The sequence below is a fragment of the Callithrix jacchus genome, chromosome 4, assembly GCF_049354715.1.
Source record: "Callithrix jacchus isolate 240 chromosome 4, calJac240_pri, whole genome shotgun sequence".
NCBI classification, from domain to species: Eukaryota; Metazoa; Chordata; class Mammalia; order Primates; family Cebidae; genus Callithrix; species Callithrix jacchus.
The window spans coordinates 173,569,161-173,590,476 of NC_133505.1; the positions used below are offsets into that span (position 1 = coordinate 173,569,161).

General features: G+C 49.8%; 1 protein-coding gene across 2 annotated transcripts in view; it reads right to left on the reverse strand.

Annotated features, from left to right (window-relative positions):
• The window catches only part of RNASET2 (ribonuclease T2), a 30,739-nt gene extending 9,892 nt beyond the window's left edge, over positions 1-20,847 (reverse strand). Inside the window, exons 1-7 of one of the 2 annotated variants that reach the window (XM_002747181.6) lie at positions 20,802-20,847; positions 20,397-20,491; positions 17,274-17,334; positions 12,858-12,913; positions 10,528-10,585; positions 5,742-5,812; positions 766-879 (exon numbers count right to left, since the gene is read on the reverse strand). In XM_002747181.6, the coding sequence (XP_002747227.1) occupies positions 766-879; positions 5,742-5,812; positions 10,528-10,585; positions 12,858-12,913; positions 17,274-17,334; positions 20,397-20,482 (446 nt within the window). In that variant the 5' untranslated portion in view covers positions 20,483-20,491; positions 20,802-20,847. The remainder of the gene's footprint in view (positions 1-765; positions 880-5,741; positions 5,813-10,527; positions 10,586-12,857; positions 12,914-17,273; positions 17,335-20,396; positions 20,492-20,801) is intronic. The other variant, XM_035297140.2, reaches the window with a different exon arrangement.
• Between the last annotated feature and the right edge of the window lie 469 nt (positions 20,848-21,316).

Below are 21,316 nucleotides of genomic sequence, written 5' to 3' on the forward strand. Positions count from 1 at the left end.
AACAGCAACAGAGCGGCTGTGCAATCGCCTGTCGCATTTCTGACAATGACTTCACTGGTTTATTGTGACCTCTCATGATGAAGGCCAGTGAGAGCAGCTAAGGCACTGACACCCCACGACACCCAGGTGGAGAGGTAAGGGCATGGCCCGGCTTTGCAGCGGCCAGATTCGGACAGTGAGTGAGCTGGGCCGTGGCCCTCAGCAAGCACTTTGTTGTACAAGTTTACTGGCTGGAGTAGTGACAACATATTCCCCTTCTCCAGAAATGAGGTGAGGGTAGGCAGGGACAATTCAGGTAGGTTTGGGTCATTTCTGGGGCTTAAAGAACCCTGGCCCCCATCTCTTTCCTGCCTGCTAGTTCCAGGAGCTCTGCAGCAAAGACCCACAGACTTCCTGAGCGCGTCTTTCTGAGGAAATGACCTGTTAATGCACTATCCTTTATCCGGAATCATGGCTGAGAAACGCATGTGCTGGTCTGAGTCCTTGTTTTCCCTAGGGCTGACTGATGATGAGATGATGCCCTGACAGGCGGCCCAATACTCTGCACCCGCTCTGTGTGATCACGATGTAGAAGGATCTGGAAAGGCTTGGTAGGCCCAGAACATTCCTCAGGAATGATCCCACTAGCCGAACAGCGCACATGCAGAAGCCACTGAAGAGGGCAGCATGGTCTACACTCACTCCCCTGGATCCAGCCGTCAGGCTTGGGAGACAGCAGAGGTCCCCACTGGGAAGTGCAGCCAGGGGAAGGAAGGGCGCACCCACCTGTTAAGGTCCAGCTCCCTGTACAGTTCCAGAGTTCTGCCGAAGTACTTTCTCTGGGAATTGAGCGCATCCACCTGGGCGGCACAGGTCCCATGCTTACGCCACTCATGATTCCTGTGAGGATGAGAAAAAAATCTCCACTTACAAGTAACGAAACAGGCTAGGTGCAGTGGCTCATGCCTGTAATCTCAGCACTTTGGGAGGCTAATGGGGAGTGGATCACCTGAAGTCAGGAGTTCCAAACCAGCCTGACCAACATGGTAAAACTTGTCTCTACTGAAACTACAAAAAAATTAGCCAGGTGTGGCGGTGAGCACCTGTAATCTCAGCTACTTGGGAGGCTGAGGCAGGAGAATTGCTTGAACCCAGGAGGTGGAGGCTGCAGTGAGCCAAGATCATGCCATTGCACTATAGCTTGGGCAAAAGAGAAACCCCATCTCAAAAAAAAAAAAGGTCATGAAACTGATTCTCAATTAAAATGCTCAAGCATGTTTTCTCTTAGCACAGAATATCCTCACGCGGTAGACACGTCATGTCTTTTACAAAGTAGGAAGGATAAAACTCCTTATTTACAACGTTGGCAATTACTTAAATCCCCCATGATTCAACAATCAGTTTCAGTTCACCTCTACAATTACAGCTTGCTCAATTAACAGCAAATCAAAGCTGAGGGAAAAGAGCGTGCTGCCGCTCCAGCCCCCATCAGTTCACAAAGCAGCGTGAGGTCTCCTGCAGTGAGTGGGTGCCTCCCAGCCAGGGAATTTCGCAGAGTGACACTATCATTTCTAAGCAACCAGCCACAAAAAGGCAGGACAGCTAATTACCAGGAAACGCCTCAGGCCCATTTTCCATTTCAGCTTCTACAAATTCTAGCTTCTGTGTCCATTCTACATAGAGGACAATAAGAACAACTGTAACAGCCTACCCAAAGGGCAGCACCTGAACAGCAATTTGTAATCCAGAAAAACGTGGTTACTGATAATTCCTGATATTTTAATGCAGATTAAAGGTTTATAAATCTTTCACGTTCTTCATTTGGTTCTCAAAACTCTGCAAGGTGAAAATATCATTGCTAGTTTAGAGACAGGGAACAGAAGCCTAGAAGGACCAGGGGACTTGCTGAAGGTCACGCAGAGCCTGCCCTTGAAGGCCACTCTCAAGTCCAAGGTGAGCGCCCTTCCCACTGCACTGGGCTGCCATCCAACCAGCTCCTGACGGGAACATACAGCCGCCTTCAGAATGACCAGCACGTCATTCAGATGTTTACCACTGTTAGCATGAAAAGACAAAATCCCATTTTCCTCAGCGGTATCAGCGATGAATCCATGACGTTTTAATAATGACAATCATGCAACCACTTATCAAGCACTTATATGCAGTCTTAAAAATGTAATCTAGGCCGGGAGCGGTGGTTCACGCCTGTAATCCCAGCACTTTGGGAGGCCGAGGCGGGTGGATCACGAGGTCGAGAGATCGAGACCATCCTGGTCAACAAGGTGAAACCCCTTCTCTAGTAAAAATGCCAAAAATTAGCTGGGCATGGTGGCGCATGCCTATAATCCCAGCTACTCAGGAGGCTGAGTCAGGAGAATTGCCTGAACCCAGGAGGCGGAGGCTGCGGTGAGCCGAGATCGCACCATTGCACTCCAGCCTGGGTAACAAGAGCGAAACTCCGACTCAAAAAAAAAAAAAAAAAAAAATGCAATCTAAATGTGCATTAATTCATTGGCAAAATCCATCCAAAATACTAGTTTTAGGTAACTGCTATGGATTTGAGTCTCAGAAAACAATGAAAATTTGAAAACAGGAAGGATAAAAGTAGATGAGTAGCTATCTTCATCTAAAATACATTCCAGAGTGAATCACCTGATAGCTTCCTATATTCTGCGGGGTAGAAAAAGGAAATTATTTTAAACGAATCGAAATGTAACCTGAATTCCAGGTGACTTAGTTTCTATAAAACAGGGATAATTCCGCAGGTGAGATGAGGTGTGCCGAGCCCCTCCACATGAATGAAAACAGTCCCTTGCTCACAGTAAACAGTAAACTTCAGCCATCATCATTCTTGGAGCAAGCTTAACTCAACAGACGTTGGAGATAAGACTGATACTCACAAAGCTCACCACATTCACTCACACACACTTCACTTGCAACTGGACCTTTTTTTTAACCATCAAAAGGGTCAGTCACCAATGCAAAGTGACTCAGCTTGTTGCCCTCCGTGCTGAGAGACGCCCTGACTCACCCACCAAGTGCAGATGTGGCCAGGAGCAGATGTCCTGGGGTCAGCCGCCCAGTGTCGCCTGGCCTGCCCTCAGCCACAAGAGACAGCCAGTCCCCCGGCGGGTTATGCCCAAAGACACATTCCACAGCAGTGCTGCAGCGCCAAGTCCGCGTGACCCAAATCTGGTTCTTTTTCTTACAAGAATAAAAAACAAAAAACAAAAATACCTACTTTGTAGAGGGACACATACGTAATGGTTTTTAATACGGCTAACCTTAAGGAATTATCCTGAGCACCAAGGCGTACAAGACACCCTATTTTGCATATTGATTCTACTTGAGATGAAAAAAAAAATGTTTTTTGACAAAGCCTCCCTTTCCTCTGCCAAAGGAGCAGAAGTGGAGAATCCAGAGGCCACCCCATGGAGCGAGCCAGGTGACCTGAGCGAAAGGCACACGACTGCGTGACCCAGCCCAGACAGGAAGGAGCTCCTCCGTCAAGTACGCTATTTTGCCTTTACTGGGGCACAAAATAAACGCCTACTTTGCCCACACTATTCTGATCAAATGCTTAAGACCCAGCTCACTGAAGGCCTTTGTGTGTTTGCTGATTTATTTTAAGCCATTTGGCTAAAATCTGACAGACTCTATCATGGAACGTTGTAGCAAGTGGAAAAATACTCTTTCATCTACTCAGTTACCACAGACTCATCTGCTGAAGTACACTGTGAAGTGACATTTTTTTTTCCTATCTTCTTCCATTTCAACTCATATGGCTGTTAGTTTGAAATAATTTTCTAGAACACGGTTTGTACAGAACAAGTGACTGAGCCTGAACCTTACACCAGCCATATTTTCACTAAGAGTGGTTCTCTGTACTTAAGGGGGATTCAATGCACACATTGAGGGTCCGTGGATCCCAAGACCACTTCACTGCCACACCGATGAACCAATGGAGAGATGAAGAGGGACATCACTTCCATTTAGTTTTATTTTAAAAAGTTTTTCTAAACTTAACTTTTAATTTTCCTGAAAATTATACACAAAAATATTTCTAGGTTAAATTAATCTTCTTGCCCAGAATTTGATGGGTTAGAATCCGAATTATAAATTGTAATATTGAAGAGGGATATAGAAAATAAGTACCTTCAGTTAATATCATGTTAATATAAGGAATTCAACTTTATTTTTTTTTAAAAAGCAATGATTTTAAAAGCTATCTTGAATTCAACCTGGCATTTATGTCCTAGGGAGCTTCTGCTGAGCTTGAAGGTGTTGCACTGTGACTGAGGTCTCAGCCTCACATACCGAGTCTCACTTTGTCTCCTCCCTAAGTCATAGGCATGAGATCAACATCTTAGAAGACATCTTTTTTCTTTTGCAGACGGAGTCTTGCTCTGTCGCCCAGGCTGGAGTACAGTGGTGCAATCTCGGCTCACTGCATCCTCTGTCTCCTGAGTTCAAGCGATTCTCCTGCCTCAGCCTCCCGAGTAGCTGGGACTAAAGGTATGTTCTTAATATATTTCAAGACAGGAGCACAATTTTCTTAAGAAATTTTCTCTTCTGTCTGATATGGACTAATTCTTAGACATGCAAGCATTTGACTTTGGTGAGCCTCAGAGGAGAAATTTTCTATTTTTATTATTTTTATTTCTTTTTTTTTTTTTTTTTCTTTTGAGACAGGGTCTCACTCTGTGGAGGAAATAAGAATAAATAAAAGGTTTCTCTTCAGTGTCTTCCTCTTAGTTCATTACGAATAAATAATAGTTTCTCCAAACGTTAGTTTCCTTTAAGGCTTTTGCTAATACAGTTGCTGTTAGTCATGCTAAAGACATAAGTGCATCTGTGTTCTCAGTTCTTGCACTGTAGCCTAGATATTTGCGCTGACATGCCCGGACAAGCCCAGGTGAGTCTCAGGTCATAGCTTCTTCCCCTTCCTTATTCGGAAATGTCACTGCTTCTCTAAGTATTCCTCAAGTTACTTCCTCTCTTCCCTTGTTCTCCTCTGCCTTTATCTCTTTAGAAAAGTTTTCAGTTGTTAGCCAACTGGGTGCAGCCTAGACTGTGAAGTCCAGGTCCAGCCAATGGAATCAGGACACAGCAGCAAGGCAGCGTTAGATAGAAATGTCCCTGCCTCCTTTGTTCAGGGTCCTCTGGTGGCAAGATGGCTAATGGGAGCACCCTTTCTGCAGAAAGTAAAGTTGCCTTGCTGAGAACAATAAATTTATATTCAAGTGCTACTTCTTTTGTGGCACCAAAAATTTACATATAACACCCTGTCACCCAGGCTGGAGTGCAGCAGCATGGTCACAGCTCACTGCAACCTTCCTCTCCTGGGACCACAGTGTGCAACACCACGTCTGGCTGACTTTTAACATTTTTGGTAAAGACAAGGTTTTGTCAAGTCTCAAACTCCTGGGCTCAAGCAATCCACCATTTCAGCCTCCCAAAGCGCTAGGATTAAAGATATGAGCCATTGTGACTGGTTGAGAAAAGTTTTAAAGCAAAGTAATAAATATGACATAGCTTAAAAAACAGGCTTATAAGGTGAATCCCACTTGCTTTCATTTTATTACACATTGGAGAAAGGCACCAGAGATGCCATAACAGAATCATAGCTCCTGAAAGGTTGTTCAACCTGCTCACCCCCAAAAGATAGATTCTGTTATGTTGCTTTCCACACAGTTTCCACTGAGAGCGATTAATCAAGATCCCCACACCCGCTCAGACAGCAATCCGAGGCTGGGACTTACCAGAAGCTGCTGCGATTGGGGAACAAGTGAATGAGATCAGGCCAATATTCCTTCATTTCTGGCAGAAGATCCTATGCATTAAAAAAAATAATAAAAACAAAAAAGGTCTACACAGGATCTTAATAAACTCAAACCCAGAAGGTAAATTTGGTAAACTGACACATTCGAAAAATTGAACTCTGCTGATTAACAAAACTTTGGAGAATAAAATAATCTGAAACTTATTTTGTACGAAGTGTTACGACACATCTATAAGTGCAATATGAGGAATCATAAAACTGCACACGAAAATACAAGCTCTTACAGGTTAAGGGATAAAGTGTGGCACATCCAGCCAGCGGAATATTTTCAGCAACAAAAGCCAATGAGCTGCCAGGTCAGGAAAAGACACTGGAGGAGGTGAGAATGTATACTGCTAAGCGCAAGAAGCCAGCCTGCAGAGGCCACACACTGGAGGGTTCCAACGAGGCGACAGTTTGGAAAACGTAGTCTGAAGAGACAGGAATGAGATGTGCAGTTGCCTTGGGTTCAAGGGGAGGAAAGAAAGGAAAGTGTGGCTCAGGGGGCTGGGGCAGGGTCTGCTCTACACCGCACTGTGTGACTCGTGCCCGGGTCTGTCTACACCGCGCTGTGTGTGACTTGCATTCAGGTCTACTCTACACCGCGCTGTGTGTTACTCGCGCCTGGGTCTGTCTACGCCGCGCTGTGTGACTCGTGCCCGGGTCTGTCTACACCGCGCTGTGTGTGACTTGCATTCAGGTCTACTCTACACCGCGCTGTGTGTTACTCGCGCCTGGGTCTGTCTACGCCGCGCTGTGTGACTCACACTCAGGTCTACTCTACACCACGCTGTGTGTGACTCGCGCCCGGGTCTGCTCTACACCATGCTGTGTGTGACTCGTGTCCGGGTCTGTCTACACCATGCTGTGTGTGACTCATGTCCGGGTCTGTCTACACCATGCTGTGTGTGACTCATGTCCGGGTCTGTCTACACCATGCTGTGTGTGACTCATGTCCGGGTCTGTCTACACCGCGCTGTGTGTGACTCGCGCCCGGGTCTGTCTACACCATGCTGTGTGTGACTCATGTCCGGGTCTGTCTACACCGCGCTGTGTGTGACTCGCGCCCGGGTCTGTCTACACCGTGCTGTGTGTGACTCGCGCCCGGGTCTGTCTACACTGCGCTGTGTGTGACTCGCGCCCGGGTCTGTCTACACCGCGCTGTGTGTGACTCGCGCCTGGGTCTGTCTACACCGCGCTGTGTGTGACTCAAGCCCAGGTCTGCTCTGTGTGTGACTCGCGCCCGGGTCTGTCTACACCGCGCTGTGTGTGACTTGTGCTCCTGCACTTGTCCAAACCCACAACACTGCTCAACACAGGGGTAAACCCTAATGTTAATGCTGTACTTTAGTTAATAATAAAGTGTCAGTATCAGTTCATTAATTGTAACAAATATAACACACTATGGAAGATGTTAATGACTGGGAAACTTGAGGGGGAAGGGAGTGAACTGTCTGTAATCTCCACCCAATTTTTCTGTAAACCTAAAACTGCTCTAAAAACACCATCAATTAAAACGAACAAAGGACAAGCTCTTTTTCCCAGAGAAGAGCTTGTGTGAGCTGTGCACCCTGGGCTCTGCACTGCACTGGTCACGTTAAATCCGACAGGGCTGGAGTTTACAAATTTCTACACACCCTCTACACCAAAACACCCCAAAAAGGTCAGTAAAAAGGTGTTAAACAAACTTCAGATGACCACTTTCCTTCCCTTTCTCCTGTTTTCCGGCAACCTTTACGAGGGGTCCTTTCCTCTGCCCGTTCGTAACACAGCCCCCCCGCCCCGCAGTCCCTGCCCACGTGGGCACAGCTCTGTCCCTGTCCTCCTCCCCTCCAGCCCCCCACTACACCTTTCCTGGCTTCACCATACTGGCTTCAGCCCACCAGCCTTCCAGGATGGTCTAGGGCACAATATGACTGAGTGCACAAACTGGGCTACTTCTGCTTGGGACAATGCAAAGTTGGAGCTACCACTAACAACAAGGAAGCCGGGACTACTCTGAGGAGTGGCAGCTCAGGCCACCACAGACCCGCGACCCGCCACGACCCAACACGCCTCCACCCAAAAGGCATTTCAGCCTTCCTGTCCCAGACATCCAGAGGGTATGCGGCCCCAGGGGTGCCTTTCCACAACTCTCTCCTCCCTGGACTTCTGCCTTTCCGAGCTGCACGGTCACACGCCCCTCTTCACCTGGCTGTTAAGACCAGGCTCCAACAGCACTGTCTGCTCTGCCTACCAGGCCCACACCTGTCAGCCTTGTCCCCCTAGCCAATCCACATCCATCAGCCCTGTCCCCTCACCCACTCACACCCACACCTGTCAGCCCTGTCCCCTCACCCACTCACACCCACAACTGTCAGCCCTGTCCCCTCACCCACACCTGTCAGCCCTGTCCCCTCACCCACTCACACCTGTCAGCCATGTCCCCTCACCCATTCATACCCACACCTGTCAGCCCTGTCCCCTCACCCACTCACACCCACACCTGTCAGCGCTGTCCCCTCACCCACTCACACCTACACCTGTCAGCACTTCCCCTCACCCACTCACACCTACACCTGTTAGCCCTATCCCCTCACCCACGCACGACCACACCTGTCAGCCCTGTCCCCTCACCCACGCACGCCCACACCTGTCAGCCCTGTCCCCTCACCCACTCACACCTACACCTGTCAGCCCTGTCCCCTCACCCACGCACGCACACACCTGTCAGCCCTGTCCCCTCACCCACTCACACCTACACCTGTCAGCCCTGTCCCCTCACCCACGCACGCCCACACCTGTCAGCCCTGTCCCCTCACCCACTCACAGCTACACCTGTTAGCCCTATCCCCTCACCCACGCACGACCACACCTGTCAGCCCTGTCCCCTCACCCACGCACGCCCACACCTGTCAGCCCTGTCCCCTCACCCACTCACACCTACACCTGTCAGCCCTGTCCCCTCACCCACGCACGCCCACACCTGTCAGCCCTGTCCCCTCACCCACTCACACCTACACCTGTCAGTCCCGCCCCCTCACCCACTCACACCCACACCTGTCAGCCCTGTCCCCTCATCCACTCACACCTACACCTGTCAGTCCCGCCCCCTCACCCACTCACACCCACACCTGTCAGCACTGTCCCCTCATCCACTCACACCCACACCTGTCAGCCCTATCCCCTCACCCACTCACACCTACACCTGTCAGCCCTGTCCCCTCACTCACTCACGCTCACACCTGTCAGCACTGTCCCCTCACCCACTCACGCCCACACCTGTCCTGCCCCCTCACCCACTCACACCCACACCTGTCAGCCCTGTCCCCTCACCCACTCACACTCACACCTGTCAGCCCTGCCCTCTCACCCACTCACACCCACACCTGTCAGCCCTGTCCCCTCACCCACTCACACCCACACCTGTCAGCCCTGTCCCCTCACCCACTCACACCCACCTGTCAGCCCTGTACCCTCACCCACTCACACCCACACCTTTCAGCCCTGCCCTCACCCACTCACACCCACACCTGTCAGCCCTGTCCCCTCACCCACTCACACCCACACCTTTCAGCCCTGCCCCCTTACCCACCATGTGCACACACCCATGCCCACACCTGTCATTCTGATTTACCATCCTCATGCTAATTATGTCTAAGGCCACGTTTCCTCTGACCCTGAAGTCCCTCAGTGTCACCACCTGGAGGTCTCAAGGGCCCTGTGAACTCAACATATCCTGAAGTGTGCTCTTCATCATGCCTCCCCACAGCCCACTCCCCGAGTAAGTCCCGGAGGAGGAGAGTCTGCGTGAGGAGCCAGAGACAGCACCAGGCTCTGGAGCGCCCCTCTAAGTCTCATGCAGCCTCTGACCTCTGCAGCCTCCTGGCTCATCCCACAGAAGGTCTTCATGGGAAGGAAAAATGAAAACGATTCCAAAGGGATTAGAATTTGTGATGGATTTGCAACTAATGACCTTGGGGGACGTACCGTCCCTTGGAAGGAGCCACAATTTCTGCAAATCCTTCAATTCTACCCCATATTTTAAAGACAGCCTGGTTACCCACCCTCCCTGGGCTCCAGGACGTTACCCTGACATATACTGGCACCCCTAAGGAAAGATGAGGGCGTGTGCGTGAGAGTGAAGTGGATAGACTCCGTACGCCATATGAGGTACAGGTATCTGAAAGGAATGCCTCTGCTGGTATTTCTAATAAATTCTCACCCTGTGAGTTTTCTTTAATCAAGCCCTTGTACTGCAAAGGCCCAGCAGGTCCTCCCTGCTCAGAAACCCAGCCACCCATGGTCAGAGAGGACAGCCCTAGGCCTGTGCTCTCTGAGCCTCAGCTGTCTGGAGATGCCTCGAAATACAGCACACCAACCAGATTCTCATGTCGGTCACCCGACCCAGGAGTTCTGGGCCCTGGGATGAGGTGGGACTGGCGGGCAGGCATCAGGGTCTGCACGGGGTCTGCACGGGGGAGTGTCAGAGCTTGCTCTGGTGGGAGCCCCTCACTCAGGTCCCTCATGCAGTGGCTTGGGCACAGGGCAGGGGAGAAGAGAAGAGAGGCCAATTTGCATAACTTATGGGGTTGAGAGAGCAATACTTACTAAAACAGCACCACGGGCTCAATCCTGATGAATACACTCATGACCCCACAATTGTAAACATGACTTTGAAGGCACATTTGTGAAGAAAAGAATCTAGGTCAACATTCTGTAGTAGAAATATAACTAGAAGTCAGTACCTGAATCTCTTTTAAATTAAACTTCCATGATCCATTACAGTTTTCACTGCTGTCAGGCCTTGAAATTCAAATTTAAAAGACAAAATAAAACATATTAGTCTTGGTTGGGCAGCTTCTACATGACCTTAGAAAACACTTTCATTAAAGTCTGAAAAAAATAAAGAGAGAAATTATTTTTATTTATTTGTTTGTTTGTTTGTTGAGATGGAGTTTCCCTCAATGCCCAGGCTGGAGTGCAATGGCGCAACCTCGGCTCACCGAAATCTCCACCTCCTGGGTTCAAGCAATTCTCCTGCCGCAGCCTCCCAAGTAGCTAGGATTACAGGCATTCGCCATCATGCCCAGCTAATTTTGTATTTTTAGTAGAGACAGGGTTTCTTCACATTGGCCAGGATGGTCTTGAACTCCCGACCTCAGGTGATCTGTCTGCCTCCACCTCCCAAAGTGCTGGGATTACAGGGGTGAGCCACCATGATGAGCAGAAAGAGAAATTCTAATTGGGAATTCCTTATCCCACACAGGATGCTTAAGAAAGAAGGTGCAGATAAGAGTGGTGAGAGTTCAAATTTCTTAGAAAAGAAACTGTGTGAAAAGCATCCAGGAGTGATGCAAACAGGCCGCTTAGTAGAGGAAGCACCGTGGATCACCTGGCAGCACCACGGATCACCAGGCAGCACCTGGGAGCCGGGGCTCGGGCTCACCCTGGCTGGAAGCACCGAGGATCACCTGGCAGCACCTGGGAGCCGGGGCTCGGGCTCGCCCTGGCTGGGTGGACAGCAGCCTCTGCTGCCCCCTAGCACTGGGACCTAAGTGACTGACCCCTGGCCAAACTCCACCCCACAGCCACAGCATGAGCACAGCAACAGTCTGTCCTTTCAGTGGGGAGGAGGACTCCAGGAAAGGACAGATAGAACATGTCAGAAAATGCCCGGCGAATGCAGAAGATTGGCTTGTAGGATTTTCATTTCATGTTTAGTAGCAAACGCACTGACACCATCTGCTTTAGAACTTTAACTCCATCCTCCCATGTCCAGTTCTGGACATACCAACTCTCATTCGTGAGTGCTGCTTAGTCCACAGGGTCACCAACCTACTCCCTGAGACCCTGAACCCTCCAGAGCCCCAGAGAGGCCAGGGAGGAGAGAGTCTTCAGGGTCAACAGCTGGACCAGCTTCTCAAACTTGCCTGATTTCACCCACTGGACCGGACAGCGTTGCAAAGCTTCATTCCAGGCTCAGAAATGAAACAGCTTCAAGGAGCAGAGGCACAATCAGAGCAACAACAGCAGGGGAGAGGACACCGTGCAAAGTCCAGGAAAGCCAGAAGCACCAGAGACAGGAGGTCAAGGTCATCTGACCGGCCTGAGGAGGAAGTGAAATGCAAAGCCAAGTACCCACGTCTCCCAGTTTAACTGGATTTCCACCAATCCCTCTTCCTAAGGAGCCAGGAGGCGGCACCAATTAAGCTGAAAGGGCCCTTTTCAATCCCGGCATCGAGGCAGCAGGACAAAACTGATCCTTCGGATGGGCAATTAATGTACACAGGTCAACATCACAAATATGTCCGTGTTGAAAAGAATTTACTATTGGGAACAGGTTGTAGTAAAAGTTTCCTTTTAAAAAAAAATAAAAAGAAAGCAAGAAAATAATTTACTAAACAAAAGGCAGACAAAACCAGAAAAATAAATTTGAGTGTCTCTGAAGTGTGTACTACAATAGAGTTACACACATTTATGTATTTTCATAGTTATTTATAATGAACCACAAGAGAACAAAATGTGAAAATTAAAATGTATTGACCCAAACATGTGTGCACAACCTGTATACACATATTTTTAAAAGTATTATTGGCTGAGTGTGGTGGCTCACACCTGTCATTGCAGCACTTTGGGAGGCCAAGGTGGGTGGATCACCTGAGGTAAGGGTTTGAGACCAGCATGGCCAACACGGTGAAACCCCATCTCTACTAAAAATACAAAAATTAGCCAGGTGTGGTGGCACATGCCTGTAGTCCCAGCTACTTGGGAGGCTGGGGCAGGAGAATCACTTGAACTTGGGAAGTGGAGGAGTTGCAGTGAGGTGAGATTGTACCACTGCACTCCAGCCTGGGCGACAGAGCAAGACCATCGCAAAAAAAAGTGTTATTGTTCTATGAAGGCAGAATTAAAGAACAGGAGAATCAGAGTTCTGCTAGAAAGACTGAAGATATTTTTAAATAAGAATCTGGTCTATTGGATGAACTCCGAACAAGAATAAACATTGAGACTACATCCAAGTGAGGCTTCCCAGTCAGTGAGCAGCTTCCGCCCGCTTTAATTGTGAGACACTTGCCACAGTCCATGTATCGTCCAGTAATTTGGAGGGTCTCTACAGTCCTTTTGAACTTCCTGGGGAGAAAATACAACAAGAAAATGATTGGCTCCCTGTTTACTAAAAGACATTTAGCAATCCTACTTCTTGCAACACACGCCAACGAGATGCAGGTACCATGCTAGTAACACAGGCTAAAGCCAGTGTTAGTTCAAAATAAATTGCTTACCGCATACACCCATGAGGAGTCTACACTAGGGCTGGATGCTCTACGCCTACCCTCAAACATTTCACTTAACAGAACCAGGTGTTTTTATGCGCTGGGCACAGTGGCTCCTGCCTATAATCCCAGCACTTTGGGAGGTCAAGACAGGTGGATCACCTGAGGTCAGGAGTTCCAGACCAGCATGGCCAATGTGGTGAATCCACGTGGTAAATCCCTATCTCTACTAAAAATAAAAAAATTAACTGGGCATGGTGGCAGGTGCTTGTAGTCTCAGCTACTCCAGAGGCTGAGTTAGGAGAATTGCTTGAATCCAGGAGATGGAAGTTGCAGTGAGCTGAGATTGCACCACTGCATTCCAGCCTGGGTGACAAGAACGAAACTCCTCTCAAGAAAAGAGAAACAGCCATTTTTGTTAAGCCAATCTGATGGAAACACTCTCACCTGCCCAGAGATAATTTGCTTAACATACATCCAAAAATACATGTTTAAGGACAAAAGGCTGAGAGTACCCTGCTAGACTGAAGCTTGTTCAGGTACCAAGTCTAAATAGATTAGTGAAATAATAAGTATCAAAAATTTGGAGCCAGAAAAGTAAAAAGGTAAGAATAGGAGTACATCCTTAATCACCATCATAAAGATAAATTCATAGAGAAAAACTGTTTTAGCTAAAATTGAGTTTTTCCAAAATAATACATGGGCTATGGGAGTGGATGAAGCACAGCCCATGCCTGGCCACACACAGCAGGGACAGCAAGTGACAGCACAAGTCCCAGCCCGAGGACCCACCTGGGCACCAGGGTCCACCGTGCCCAGCGTTTTCCCTCAAATTGCCTTTTGTAGGAGGCAGCTTCAGTTCATGTTTGATCTCGAAAGGAGGAGTGTCTGATTCAGCTGAGAGGTATCAGCCACTGAATGCCTGAGCTGCAAAACGCCTGAAAACAGAGCAACCTCGAGTATTAGAAATGAGCAGGAGTGGGCCAGGCACGGCGGCTCACGCCTGTAATACTAACACTTCGAAAGGCCAAGGTGGGTGGATCACTCAAGATCAGGAGTTCCAGACCAGCCTGGCCAAGATGGTGAAACCCCATCTCTACTAAAAATACAAAAATTAGCCGGGCATGGTGGCGGGTGGCTGTAGTCCCAGCTACTTGGGATGCTTAGGCAGGAGAATGGCTTGAACCTGGGAGGCAGAGGTTGCAATGAACCGAGATCTCCCCACTGCACTCCAGCCTGGGCGATAAAGACTCCATCTCAAAAGAAAGAAAGAAAGAGAAAGAGAAAGTGAGGGAGAGAGAGAAAGGATCGAGGGCATAAGTTGGTCCAGATAAGCAAAACTGCATTTTCATTTGTCTACAGAAAAACAAATCAGTGGAGAAACTAGAAGAGAAAGTCATTACTGCTCAGTGCTGCAGGAAGAGGTCAGAGGGCAAAAGCTGTAACTTTTTTTTTTCCAAGTAAGCTCTTCAATACATGATACTTTATAACTGTTATACATTATTCCACTTAATTTAGTTTCATACTTGGACCTTCAAACCATCTTGGAACAAATAAGAAAAATTTTAAGTGCAAAAATGAGTGATACATGATTTGATCATTTGGAGGTAATTCAATCAAATATTTTCCTGTGATTTAAAAAAAATAAACAATAGGAGTCATCAATCTTGTGTATACTTCTGGACTTGAACTTGTGACAAATATATTCTGTTACCATATAAACTGTTTTTATCTTATTAAATACGTAGGGTTGTCCAAAATATGTGTGTTGTTTTTAAAACACTCCAATGCATCCACATTCTACTAAAAACAAACAAAATAATCAGACTGATGTGCACTTACTAGGAAGCAAGGTTAAAAACTTGGATTTTTTTTTTTAAGTGCTGAGATTTGGAAGAGGAATATCTTTAAACATGCTAACCATTCATTACCTTATGATGAACATAACAGGGACTCAAACTCAGGTTTAGAAAGAAAAAAATAGAGGTTCTATGAAAGCAAGACTAGTAACAAACACTCAGGTAAAAACAAATAGCGCCACAGTGAATTGCACTGAGGGGCTAAAGGTACCTTATTCCCTGCAGAGTGATCGCTCCTTCTGAAAAGTACTGCAACATATAAATGCAACTGGCTTTGTCTTCATAAAATATAAACTATGTAACATTATGTATAGTTCAGTAATTGGAATGTTTGTTCAATATAATGAACTAGAAGGAACGCAATTTTCTGTAGATGAATGAACCAAATGGTAACCATAAAGCCCCCAATTCACCTCTGCCATGCCCAACTCTATCCCTCAGGGAACCCAGGGCAAAGCCAGACGCTGGGCTCCTTTCCTGTGGGAAGCGTGGAGAGCAAAGCCTGCACCCCCCGTCCCGGGCTCAGAGTGCTCTGCACACGCTTCTGCGCACACTCAGTTCCTACGTCTGCCTGCATGGAGCTGGGTGAGAGCCCAGGACACCAGGAACCCCAGACAGACCGAGCATCTTTGACACAAGCATCTCAACAAAGAGGGCACCAGGGACAGTGCTTGCTGCCTAGGAGGACCCCTGGGCTGAAACAGAACCCCTCACCACGGCCCACTGGAAGTGCATTCCCTCGCAATGACATTTCGTACAGATTTTAAATAATCTCTTTCTAAAGCCTCAAGGCAAAGATGTGCTTCCATGCATATTTACATTCAGTGTGCAGGGACACACATTTTCACAGGTAAATGCCTCCCTGAGGGCAGAGCAAGTAGCCTGGTCTCAGGCCCTGGAGGCAGATCCTACCCTGCAGGTCAAACGCGGTGCTTTGGAAGTTCAAGCTCTTCCTCCACAGCGCCCTTCAGTGGGGAGGACTCCAGCGATCCCTCACTATTGCAGTAACACCAGCTGTACTCCTAACAACCACAAGTTGGTGCTGGGCAGCTTTCTGCTCCTCCTGTCCGCCACCCCCACCCCAAGGCAAGGAAACTGCACTAGGAGCGCAGAACTGAAAGCGGGGCAATCTCGAGTATTAGAAATGAGCAAGAGCATAATTTGAGCCAGATAAGCAAATTTTAATTTTCATTTGTCAACAGAAAAATCAGTGAGGAAGTAGAATAGAAAGTCATTACTGCTCAGTGCTAGAGGCAAAACACACAGCCTGTGTGCCCCTAACAGAGCCTGATGACCAGCATCTATGCAGCAACTAACTACTGGCCCCCTCCTGCCTGCAGTCATGAAAAGCCCTCATGAGGGAAGACTCAGGCCCAAATTTCAGAAGCCAGAAGCCCTGTCAATAAAATTAGGGCTAGCTCAGCAGCACGATCAACCCCTGTAGAAGTGTGCGACGGACATCAGGCTCAGTGTGCTTGACACACTGAGCCTGGCAGGCCCTGAGGGGCAGATCCAGGCAGCCGATGCTCCAACAAGAAGGGCCTGGACAAGGACGCCCTGAAGTGATGTGAGGCATGGCGTGAAACACAGCCAGATGAGGAGAGGCCAGCCCGGAGGGCCGAGGTGCCATGGGTGCCAAGCACCGCAAAGGAGGCAGGGATGCTCCCGGGTCCTCTTCAGTCACAGGACATGCTAATAACATGTCCAATACTGTCTAATACATAGAGGGAAGAGACAAACCGAGGCCCACTGTGGGCTGAGCTATGTCCTCCCAAAAGCCGAGGCCCACTGTGGGCTGAGCTGTGTCCTCCCAAAAGATAAATCCAAGTACTAACACCTCCACCCCTCTTCGAATGTGACCCTACATGAACATTTAGAGTCTTTGCAAATGTCGTCAAGATGAGGTGACACCAGATTAGAGTGGGCCCTGAATCCAATTACTGATATCGTCCTCCTCAGAAGAGACAGAAAGACACAAAGTGGAGAACACCTGTGAAGGAGGACGCCGAGATCAGGGAGATGGGTCTGTCCGTAAGACCAGAAATGCAGAGGACCACAGGTCCTTACTAGAAGTGAGCAGAGAAATAGAACAAACTCTGAGAGCCCGGCAGGAGGAACCAGCCATTCTGACCCCCAGGTTGAGACTTCCCCTTCCAGACTGTGAGAATAAATTACTGAGGCGCTCAGCAGCTGGCTTTTGGTACTTTGTTACAGCAGCCCTGGGAAGTTCACACATAGCCCACCTGGGGCCAGTCTCTGCACCTCCTGCACCAGCAGTGTGGGTGCCCTGGACGGGCACACAAACCCCTCTTCACGGCGCTCCCGAGTCCCAGGGCCCGTCAAGACGGAAACACTCACCTCGCATACTGTCTCAGGCCAATGCTGAACCAAAATTAGTTTTTTCCACTCGTGTCTGTCACTGTTAAAACACAAGAAATGTATTTTTCAAGAACTTTTTTAAAGTTACAGAAAAAATTCATCCACCCATCCATCCCTTCAGTCATTCATTCAGCATTGAGTGCCTGTGGGACAAGGAACACTCCTGTGAGGAAGGCAATAAACCTCTACACTAAGGCACACGTGGGGGCACACAGAGCTGAGAGGAGGGGGAGGCGGAGGAGGAAGGGCGGGGGCAAGCCAGGAGTGCAGCCAGGTGGGCCTCACTGCAGGGAAGCCACTAAACCACAAAGCGACTTTCCTCAGAATGCTCAAGGGAAACACAGGCCCACGATCCCTCCCCTGCATTTGTGAGATGCAGAGAGGCCTGAAACCTGGAAGTTTTCTGTAATTCATTCAGCAGCAAAACATAACCTGAACTAGCATAATGCTATTTATCGTCACTACCCTGACTCAGTTTTTAGATTTCCCTTGCTTCTCTGCAGAACTGGTCATTTGGTTTTAGGGAACTGCTTCAGGTGTGCCAGCAGGACTGTTAACTTGAACACGGAATGTGCACTTCTTCACGATCCTTAACCAGAACATGCAGGACGCAGCACTGCATCACACGTGACCACCAGAACGTGGGTCCACACGCCACCACAAACCTGAGCACCGCGGAACTCGACTGACTCGAAGACCTCAGAAGCCACTGGAGCCCCAGCTTACTCACTGAAGGAGGCCTCGAACCAGATTTGCAAAGCTTAACAGAGACTGAAGAAAAAAGTGCAGCTTACTAAAAACACACAGGGGAAAAGCCAGCAGCACACAGGAATGTAAGTCAAGCAGACACTTCAGGATAAACCACACTTTAGAAGAGAAGATTCAAAGTAAAAAAATCAAGCTGTTACACATTAGCTTTCGTAAATAATGGAGTCCCGTTAAATTTGTACAGAATTCATAATTAAGATGGTAGGAAAACTTAGTTGTACATTGGAACTAATTATGCAAGCTCTCAGTACAAAAGAAAAAAAGCAACCCAGCATGGTGGCTTACACCTATAATCTCAGCACTTTGGGAGGTGGAAACGGGAGGATTGCTTGAGCTCAGGAGTTCAAGACCAGCCTGGGCAACATGGTGAAACCCTGCCTCTACAAAAATTAGCCGGGTGTGGTGGTACCAGTACCAGCTACTTGGAAGGCACTGAGGCAAGAGGATAGCTTGAGCCCAGGAGGTGGGAGTTGCAGTAAGCCCAGATCACATCACTGCACTCCACCCTGGGTGACAGAGCCAGAGCTTGTCTCAAAAAAAGATGAGCTGCAGGGTAAGGATTAGAGCTGAGAAAAGCATTAAAACTTTTTCACCTTTAGGTGCAAAAACTTTATTTTACATGGGTGGAAGCTGAGGCTGGGAAGCGAAGCAGTACCCAGGAAGATGAGACTATCAATAAGCTTACAATAAAATACCAAGACTCAGAGCATTTGTAACAAACTGTCCATCTACAGCGAGGCAAAGAGTGGTGTGAGTGTAGGACACCCCCTCCCCCCCACACACACCCTCCCCTACTCACAGAGAAAGTAATGGAGAAGCTAAAGAAAGACTAAGCAGAGGAAAAACGAAAAATCACCAAGGTCTCAAACCCAGTTAGAACTTGGGGACACGCCTGCTGATCTATGAAGCCCTCGTGCTCTGAATCAACTGTTTTCGCAGATCGTGCCTACTCGAGACCATCTAATTACATCAGCTGCACGAATTAGGGGAGGGGGAACCACATATAATCTCCTGGTGTTTACTTCCAGCCAGACACCATTCCAAGTACATTCTGTACCTTAACTGATTTCTCCTGCAGCCAACTCGATGAGGCAGACTATTTCTACTTTACACATAAGGAAACTGCAGTGCAGAGAGCTCAAAGGTCCACACCTGGGTGTGAACTAGCAGGTGACACTCAGCCAGCACCGGCCAGCATACCACAGAGCTCCCTAGTGAGACTCTGAACCTCATGGTCAATACACAAGGACCTAAATGTAGCTCTTTTTCAAAAAATACACTTTCTGGAACATTGAAATATATTGCTACCTTTTAATGTATAGGATTAAAAAAAAAAAAAGCAAAGGTGTTTAAAAAGTAAAACCTGGGCGGGGCATGGTGGCTCATGCCTGTAATCCCAGCACCGGGAGGCTAAGGCGGGCAGATCACCCGAGGTCAGGAGTTCAAGACCTGCACAGCTACTAAAAATACAAAAATTAGCCAGGTGTGGCAGTGTGCTCATGTAATCCCAGCTACAAGGGAGGCCGAGGCAGGAGAATTGGTTGAACCCAGGAGGCAGAGGTTGCAGTGAGCTAAGATCAGGCCACTGTACTCCCGCCTCGGTGACTGAGTGAGACCCTGTCTCAAAAATACAAAAATAAATAAGCAAAAATAAAAAGTAAAACTCACCTTTCCCACACCTACTATGTAAGTATGAAATCCTCCTATTAACCCGATCATCACCCAACTAGAAGGAAAAAATATGGAATTCAAATATTGCTATCTTCCACAGAACTAAAATTGGAATTCTTCGCAGCACCACCTGTTTATCCCTAATTAATTTGGGTGGCTGCCACACAGAAAAACAGGGAGGGCAAGCCAGGGTAAGGGAATCAGAACAGGATACTCAAAAAGAAGAACTGCTGTTTCACCACTCGCTGCAGGAGAAGCTAAAATGAAGTGTCCCCTCCGCGACTTCTCTGGGAGAACTAGTGCAGGAACCAAGCCTGCCGCGTCCTAGGCTGGGAGCCCTCTGTGGGTTTCCAGTTCAGCTCCAACCCAGGACCCCACCCACCACCCCGCCCCCCACTCCTTCAGGGGACACCCCGGGGCGTGCTCAGGGCTCCCCACAACCCAGTCCTTCCCGGGGGTCTCTGCTGAGTGTGTTCAAGACTCCCTCTCGCCCCTTACTCCTTCCCAGGGGTCACCCCGGAGCGTGCTCGGCTACCCCCCATCCTTCCCAGTCGCTGACCGAGGCTCAGAGAGCGCGGACCCAAAGGGCTGCAGCCTGCACCCCGTGGAAAGCCCGAAGGCCCGGCTCCCACGCGCCCCACTTTACCTCGCAAGGTAACTCACCGCAGGCGCCTGTCCGCACCGCCCAGACAGAGCAACGCCAGGCAGAGGCAGCCCAGCAGGGCCCCGCGCAGGGCTGCAGGGCGCATGGTGCCGACCTGCGGAGAGAGGACGCCGCTCGCTGCCGCCCCGGGCCCCGCTTCCCACCCGCGGCCCGAGGAAGGCTTCCGGGGTTAGCGCTGCCTCCAAGGACCCCGCGCTGCCGCCCTCCTCCCGCTGCAGCTGCTGTCACGGGGTGCGCCGGGGCCCTGGGACGGCCTGAGCCTCGCGGGCCCCGCGCCGAGCTCCAGGAACAGCCGCAGCAGCCCCCCGCGACCCGGGCCCCTCGGAGCTCCCCTTCGGGCTCGTGAGCCAAGCGTGCACGCCCCGCGCTTGGCGCCGCGACCCCACCACGACCCCTGCTCCTACGCGCTGCAGCCACCGTCCGCCCGCGGCCAGGGTCAGTCGCGTTTCCGCCTAGCCCAGGGCGCCCAGCGGGCAAGGACCGGAGCAGAGAGCCACGCCCCCTGGAGCGCACACCCCGCCCAGCGGACACACCCAACCCCAGAACGTCACGCCCCCCGCCGGCGGACTCTCCCCACAGGACGCCACGCCCCCTGGAGCGCACACCCCGCCCAGCGGACACACCCAACCCCAGAACGTCACGCCCCCCGCCGGCGGACTCTCCCCACAGGACGCCACGCCCCCTGGAGAGCACACCCCGCCCAGCGGACACACCCAACCCCAGAACGTCACGCCCCCCGCCGGCGGACTCTCCCCACAGGACGCCACGCCCCCGCCGGCAGACTCTACCCACAGGACGCCACGCCCCCGCCGGCAGTCTCTCCCCACAGGACGCCGCGCCCCCGCCGGCAGTCTCTCCCCACAGGACGCCACGCCCCCGCCGGCAGTCTCTCCCCACAGGACGCCACGCCCCCTGGAGA